Source organism: Ochlerotatus camptorhynchus, unplaced genomic scaffold (genome assembly GCF_037179485.1).
Source record: "Ochlerotatus camptorhynchus isolate MF236.1 unplaced genomic scaffold, CSIRO-AGI_Acam_v1.1 ptg000635l, whole genome shotgun sequence".
Lineage (NCBI taxonomy): Eukaryota > Metazoa > Arthropoda > Insecta > Diptera > Culicidae > Ochlerotatus > Ochlerotatus camptorhynchus.
The window spans coordinates 144,865-153,236 of record NW_027041114.1 but is presented as its reverse complement, the minus strand read 5'-3'; the positions used below and the strand labels follow the sequence as shown (position 1 = coordinate 153,236).

Below are 8,372 nucleotides of genomic sequence, written 5' to 3'. Positions count from 1 at the left end.
TATGTTGTATTTGCTATTGTTTTCCTTAACAACAGCATCCAAAATCACGTAGTAGATTGGATTTTGCCACGTGATCGCCAAATGACCAGAATAGGAATGGAATCGTAGAATCGTTGCCCTAGCAACAATACAAATACCGATAGGTAGTGGTGGTGGTAGTAAATCAAAATTGGTGGAGATCTGGATTTAATTTTCCATGGTTTGTCTCTTTATGAACTATTCGTCCAACCTTTCCAGTATGCATAAATCCCATCGGTGGGAAATCAAAATCGTACTATCCATATACACCGTGTATCTTTTCATACTTAAAGCATTCGACAGTAGTCCGTAATCCGAAATAGAGTGAGTCCTCATTCAAAATGCATCGAACAGCTGATCCTACAGATGTGTTGAGCCTTCGTCGATCGTCGTCGTATTCAAAACAACCGTTGTCGTGGTGCTGTGATATCGTGATCGCATTGAAGTAGTTGCTCGACGATCTCGTCCGCTGTAGTAAACAGAGAAAATCTGAGAGAGCTGTTGCAGAATACCAATCAAGCGTCCTATTGTCTGAGCCAGGTTGATCAGACATACATTGAGAATTATGATAGGGTGACCAGTTTTGTTTCTCGATAGGTATCCTATTCGAATCTTGCCGTAACCAAACCTTGGTAAGAGTGTTCCTACGTCATCCGATCATTAGTATCCCGTAATTGCGTTTCCAACACAGATACGATTGGTAGGAGAGAAGAGTGTTTCGGTTTAATTCCAGCTTTTATTGTTTCGGCTGAGGATCGTCGAAATCAGTGCTGGGTTCCAATGCCCTACCAGTCAGTATTCGTGATCTTTACTCGGTGGTGGTAACCTCGATGAATAGATCGCGTGGTGATGTTTACATGAAGAGGATAATTTGTATTAACGGGTGTAGTATCCTATGTCCAGGCTTCGGTGGACATATAGCATTAAGTGTACTGACCTGGCAAAATGACTGTTGAAGCTCCCTCTTCGTGTGTGATCCAAACCGATGTTGGTAGTGTAAGATGAGAAGGGATTCATCACGTGTCATGATTGCGATCGTTGTGTTAGTAGTTGGGATGTTTACAAAATCCGTCAGAATTCGTAAACCGAGGTGATTCCAGAAGTCCATAAGTGATTCCCGTTCACAAACTTTAGTTAAAGTGATGACCATTCCAAAACTTGGTGTCCAGTGTTGACAAGCTCCAGTGTAAGTGCATGTGACCAGACGTCAAAAGATGAGTGTTAGAACGAAATATTGATCCGCTTCGGCGGGACACATACATTGCACTTTATTTATTTACCTGTGAAACCAGGAGATTTCACTGGTTCAGTATTCAACGTCCATGCAGCTATCATGTGAAGTGAGGTAGATTTCGTTCATCCAATGATGCCAATGATTTGATGTTCCATAGTTCAATCCAATAATGCAGATGCCAGAATCCATATTCGAATTATTATGAGGTTTCCACATGTTCCTGTGAGTTGCGAAGAGTGCGGTTTGCATAGATTGCACCTTGTTGCGATGGATATTCAGGTAGCTCCAGTCCCGATGTGAAGTTGTGAATGATGGTTTTGTTTAAGCAATTGTTAGGGATCGCGATGGCGCGAAACCTTCATATTTTTCGGTGATATGATGGCGTTTTGGTGCATTATTCCCGAGATGAATAGTGGCCGTTGAGCGCCATTCCAAATCCGATAGCGCTATAGTCAGACCTTTTGACCGTCCTTCCAATGTCCTTCCAGAGGCGATCCGGCTCGAAGGACCATAATGTTGGGGCCTTTTCCATCCAACCCACAACATCGAAAGGGGGGTAAAAGCCTCTGGCTGACATATATTGCCCGGTGAAAATGGGGTCCAATATCCTGTCCTTCATGGTGTCTTTCGGGAATGTTTCGGCCATCGTTGGTTACAAAAAACACGGGTTTTACATTACACTGACACTTTACAATAAAACTACTTTATTTAACGCACAACGTATTTACATTTATAAAAAAAAAAACCTTTGATATTAGCGCCCAAGTAAGGCCCTTGGATCCGTTTACCATACCATGCAGATTGCAACTATATATCTAATTTTGTAGATGTAGGATCTACCCGATTACCCGTAATCATGAATCCATGACGCCACCGATCTATCCAAACCGATCGATGATGTGTATCTTCTCTTGGTGTCCGTCGCAGAGAGTAGAGAGTTTGTCTACCCAGGGTTGTATCCTTGGGTGGGTGGTATTCACGCTGCTCCCGAACATACACATTAGGGATGATAGACGCAAAAAAATCGCTAACATCAAATGTAAGGTTGGATTTATTACATCCTTTGCATATGTTTCATACAACATGGCAGTTCCTGCAATGGACTACAACGTACAAGATTTTCTAGACGCAATGCATAATCATAAAAATTACAAATTTATTTTAAAATCCTTCTGGCGACTACAATCTGTTAATGTCGCGAAACATTGCAAGCTCTGCATAATATTCATGCTAACTTGTAATATAATCTAACATTGTTCGGTTGGGTGTAGCTAGTCTCAAGAACTATCTGTCGGATCGCTGTGCAATTACACAGCGATCTGGCAATAACGGAGCAGTACCGGAGGCGGTCAATCATGCTCATGTTCTTGCTTAGCAAAAAATGATGAACGATTTTTACTGTGACTCGCTGTATACGGTTGATGATATCCGTGAAGCAATGGGTAAAATTTTGTTGTGTCATTCAATCATTCCGATCATGTTGTATCACAGAGAGAATTTGTCACGACTATCGTCGTATGCGACATGGCTTATGTTGCAGCTCACTTTCCGTTTGTTTAGCCCATGAACTGCAGAATTTGTGCGGACATCTGAAGGCGGTTGGACTGGACTGGCATCTATCGAATCCCACATTGCTACAGGAGCTTGTCGACAAGTTGCCAGCGAACGTTAAGTTCAACTGGGCGATGTATCAGCAGCAGTTTCCGATGGTAGACCTCAACATCTTCAGCGAGTACATGGCCCGTGTGACATCTGCAACCAGCAGCGTAACGCTATCTTGTATTCAGCAGAAGCATCCGAAGGATGACCGTACCAGAGCAAAGGAAAAGGCCTACGTGAATGCGCACACCACTACGGAGCGAGATGGATCGACATAGGTGACCAATGGTAATAGGAATGCGGGAAAGGAGCGGTTTTTGAGCGCGAGCGGCAAGAAAACGGAGGAACTCAAGAAATGTCCAGCGTGCAATGCGGGAGATCATCAGGCTGATGAGTGCTCTAAGTTCAAGGGGCTTACTCTCGACAATCGTTGGAGCATTGTGAAGGAGCACAAACTTTGTCGACGATGTTTGAAGCCACATCTTCGTTGGCCGTGTAAAGGGGACGCCTGCGGAGTCAACGGTTGCCAGAAGTTACATCATCGCCTGCTGCACTACGAGCCATCGGCGGATTCAAGGGCAACCGAACAGATGACGAATGCTACGGTAACAATCCACCAGACGTCAGCGCCACTCACACTATTCCGAGTACTTCCTGTCACGCTTTACGGGAAATATGGTGAAGTCAACACCTTCGCCTTTCTTGACGACGGGTCCTCAGTGACTTTGGTGGAACGCACCCTGGCTGATTCTCTAGGTCTGGACGGACCAACGGAGCAGCTTTGCATCCACTGGACTAGCGGCATGAAAAAGAGGATATCGGACGCAAGAGTAGTACAGATGGAGATTTCTGCACAGGGCAGCAACAAGTGTTTCAAACTCGAAGGAGCCTTCACAGTGGATGGTCTAGGACTACCAGAACAATCCCTGAACTTCGACGAGGTGGCAAACCAGTTCAAACACCTCAGGAAATTGCCTGTGCAGAGTTTCAAGTCAGCTGCTCCTGGAATACTGATTGGGCTCAACAATTCGCATCTGCTTGCTACACTGAAGCTGCGAGAAGGTCGTGCATAAGAACCGATAGCATCGAAGACGCGTATTGGCTGGGCTGTATACGGAAGCATACGAGGGGGAGATCAACTGCAACATCGGCAGATGCATATTTGCGCTCATGCTGCCACCGCTGATCTACACGAATGTGTCCGAGAGTTCTTCACGCTGGAAAGCCTCGGGATTGCAGTGGTACCAAACATCTAAGGTGTCGAAGGAGCGAGCACGAAAGATTTTGGACGAGACTACAACGAGGACTGAGAGTGGGAAATTTGAAACGGGGTTGTTGTGGAAACACGACTATATCGAGTTGCCTGACAGTTGGCCCATGGCGGAAAAGCGTTTGAAATGTCTGGAGACCCGGCTGCAAAAGGATCCAGAATTGTACGCAACGGTTCGCAAGCAGATTTCTGAATTTCAGTTCAAGGGATATGTGCATGAAGCGACCACGGAAGATTTGAGGAACTTCGATCTGCGGCGTACATGGTATTTGCCTCTCGGTATTGTGATTAATCCCAACAAACCCGGCAAGGTTCGTGTCATCTGGGATGCGGCGGCAAAGGTCGACGTCATTTCACTGAATGACCAGCTATTGAAAGGCCCTAATCTTCTGACTTCGTTGATGGCTGTTCTGTTTCAGTTCCGCGAGCGCGAAGTAGCAATATCGGCTGATATCATGGAGATGTTCCTCCAGATTCTCATCAGTTCCGCTGACCGCAGTGCTCTGCTGTTCCTGTGGAGAGATTCTCCAAATCTTCCCATCAAGGTTATGGTTACTGACGTGGCCATATTCGGGGCGACTTGCTCACCAGTTCAGTCACAGTTCGTAAAGAATCTCAATGCCACAGAATACGAGGGAATGTATCCGAGAGCGGCGTCGGCGATTAAAAAGAAACATTACGTCGACGACTACCTTGACAGTGTATACACCATCGAGGAAGCGGTTCAACTAGCCACAGAAGTTACGACGGTACATGGGAAAGCTGATTTCTTCATCATAAACTGGACGTCAAACCGAGCGGAAGTTCTCGAGCGAATCGGAGAAGACAATCCAGCTGCAGTTAAGAGATTTGCAGCGGGTAAGGATTGCAAGTTCGAGCGGTTGCTGGGAATGATTTGGTCACCAGAAGATGACGTATTCTGCTTCGATTTGTGCTTACGTGAAGAGCTTCGACAACTAATAGACGGTGAAGTTGTTCCGAGTAAACGTGAGTTGCTGAGTGTGGTGATGAGTCTCTACGATCCCCTTGGATTGGTTGCTGCTTTCGTCATCCATGGGAAAGTGCTTGTTCAAGATACGTGGAGGGAAAACCTTGGCTGAGACGAAAAGATTCCATCGGAGATATTCTGTCGCTGGAATCAATGGTTGAAGGTACTAAGAGAGATGACCAAGGTGAAGATCAGCCGTTGCTCTTTTCCGGGATACGATCCTGCCAGCTACGATTCGCTCCAGCTACACATTTTCGTCGATGCGAGCAAACAGGCCTTCGCTGCGGTCGCATACTTCCGAATCGTCGACAGGGGAGAGGTTCGATGCACCCTTGTCTCATCGAAGACCAAAGTAGCGCCCCTGCAAACACTTTTGATGCCACGACTAGAGCTTATGGCGGCCTTAATAGGAGCTCGTCTGAGGCAAACCATCGTAGATCATCATTCCGTGAAGATAGCACGCACCTTTTTCTGGAGTGATTCTACAACGGTAGTCGCTTGGATTAAGTCGGACTCACGTCGCTACCGCCAATTTGTCGCCTTTAGAGTCAACGAAATCCTGAGTTTGTCTGCGGTGGATGAATGGAACTGGATCGGAACGAAAACCAACGTTGCTGACAAAGCAACAAAGTGAGGCAAAGGGCCATCAACCGAAATCGAAAGCCGCTGGTATCGTTGACCTGCATTCCTGTACGACCGAGACGGTGAATGGTTAGAAGAAAACGTGGAAGATACAAACGAAGAACTTCGACCAGCATTCGTCTGTCCGCATTTCATCGTCAAGCCAACAGTCGAATTTAAACGCTTCTCCAAGTTCGAGCGTTTGAAGCGGAGCGTTGCGTATGTTCATCGATTCATCGACAATCTTCGTCGAGCTTCCAAGGGAACTACTCGAGAAACAGCTGTAGAGCTAAACAGAGATGAGTTACAGAAAGCGGAAATGACTTTGTGGAAGCTGGTACAATCGGATGCATATCCGGATGAAGTGACAACGATGAAGCGTAACATGGATCCGGGAAACGAAGAAAAGCGATTGGAGTGTTCGAGTAAGATTGCAAAGTTGCCGCCGATGATGGATGAGAACGGAGTCCTTCGTGTAGACAGTCGGATCGGTGCGGCGGAGTATTTGTCGCTCAACGCAAGATACCCAATCATACTACCACGAGAACATCGCGTGACGGAGCTCCTGCTGGATTGGTATCACCGAGAATTTCGCCATGCTAATGATGAGACGGTGGTAAACGAAGTTCGCCAAAGGTTCTACGTAGGCAAGTTGAGAACATGCGTACGAATGACGAAGACTCGATGTACGTGGTGTCGAGTGTACAAGTCGGTTCCAGTGACGCCGAAGATGGGACCACTACCAACCGTGAGATTGACGACACATGTCCGCGCTTTCACTTTCGTCGGAGTCCATTATTTCGGGCCGTACTTAGTCAAGGTTGGACGGAGCGTGGCTAAACGTTGGGGAGTGGTATTCACGTGCTTGACAATAAGAGCCATACACATCGAGGTAGCAAGTAGCCTGACAACCGATTCATGCAAAAAGGCATTGCGTAGATTCATCGCTCGACGTGGAGCGCCGCAAGAGATTTACTCCGATAACGGTACAAATTTTGTTGGAGTCAGCCGGGAGTTGGAAAAGGAAACGAAGGAGATCAATGCGGAGTTGAGTAGCACGTTCACGGACACTTATACGCAGTGGAGGTTCAACCCACCCTCAGCGCCACATATGGGAGGTTGCTGGGAACGGATGGTCCGGTCCATTAAATCGGCTCTTGGAGCGATTCCTTCGGAGCGTAAGCTGGATGACGAATCGCTGGCAACACTCTTCGCTGAAGCTGAGAAGATGATAAACTCGCGGCCGTTGACTTTCGTTGCTCTGGAGACTTCAGACCAGGAAGCGATAACTCCAAATCATTTCCTGATATTAAGCTCAACTGGGGTTCAGCAACCGATTAAGGCCCCGGTTAGTGAAGGAGAGTCGCTAAGAAGCAGTTGGAATATGATGCAGTACACGCTGGACAACATCTGGCGAAGGTGGATCACCGAGTACCTGCCGACGATAACCAGGAGGACTAAGTGGTTCCAAAATGTCAGGCCGATTAAAGAGGGTGAGTTGGTAGTCATAGCGGATGAGAAGGTCAGGAATAGGTGGTTGAGAGGTCGGGTGGTGCGTACGTATCCTGGTAAGGATGGGACAGTGCGACAAGCTGAGGTGATGACTTCGGGTGGCATACTACGAAGGCCTGTCGTCAAGCTTGCACTACTGGATGTGGAACCGGGAGATGACGCCTAGCGGAAGCTGAGGCGACATGAGGGGGAGGATGTTGTGTGCAAGCCCCTCGGACAAGTGAGCTAAAAGGATGACCCAACCGGTACAACGAACGAACGTCAGATGTAGGGAGTATACATAGGTCTATTGTCTATTGTCTGATTGAAATTTGTTGATATTGTATGTGAAGTGAAATACTCGAGTGAGGAGAGAAAGAATTACCCTTAGCCGAATTTCGTAAGATTATTTACTAATTTGTTCCTATGAAATACCTTAAAACTATTGAATTTACAGACTAAACCTACAGATTAAAACTAGATCTTAAAGATCCGTATATTGTTCGCACCTAGAATTGTTTGGGCACTAAATTGTAAGTACGAATTTGTTGAACTATTCAAGCTGGTTAATTAATCAATAAAATTTACAGCTTGAGCCTGTCTTGAACCATAAAAGGACTTTGCTTCAAGAATCCCTAACGTTGCGAACAGGTCGAAAGAACAAAAGGCCGAAGGAACAAAAGGTCGAAGGAACAAAAGGTCGAAGGGACAAAAGGTCTAAAGAAAAAGAGGTCTAAGAGTTTTGTCTCTTGTCTCTCATATCAAAGGGAAAAATGGTCGAAGAGACCAAAGGTCAAAAGGAAAAAAGGATTGAAACTCTAAATCATTAAAGGGAAAACTATTTGTGTATCTTTAGCAATCGATCTTAACCGTTAAAATATGTTTCCCTCTCTTGGATTTGACTCCTTCTTTCAAACATGAGCAGCTCTTTGATAGATTAAATCCAATGTTCAATACAACTCATATTGCTCAAAATCCAATGAGCCCTCACGGAGTTGAATCCTAAACATGAGCAGTGCTTGCAGTTGACTCATTCTTTCAAACATGAGCAGTTCATATGAAATATAGATAAAATCAAATGGCTGGCGCCGGTGGTGTAGTAGTACGCGTGACAGCTTTCTCACTTCAATGGGTCTAGGTTCAGTCCAGGC

General features: G+C 46.0%; 1 protein-coding gene across 1 annotated transcript; it reads left to right on the top strand.

The window, feature by feature from the left end:
- The first annotated feature begins 6,049 nt into the window (after window positions 1-6,049).
- Window positions 6,050-7,408, top strand: LOC135714281 (uncharacterized). Its single transcript, XM_065237616.1, has one exon. The coding sequence runs from the start codon at window positions 6,050-6,052 to the stop codon at window positions 7,406-7,408; it is 1,359 nt and encodes a 452-aa protein (XP_065093688.1).
- Window positions 7,409-8,372: the final 964 nt, after the last annotated feature.

Bases quoted from the DNA above. Each gene is read 5' to 3' on its own strand.
- LOC135714281 (XM_065237616.1), top strand. From the start codon at position 6,050: ATGACTTTGTGGAAGCTGGTACAATCGGATGCATATCCGGATGAAGTG.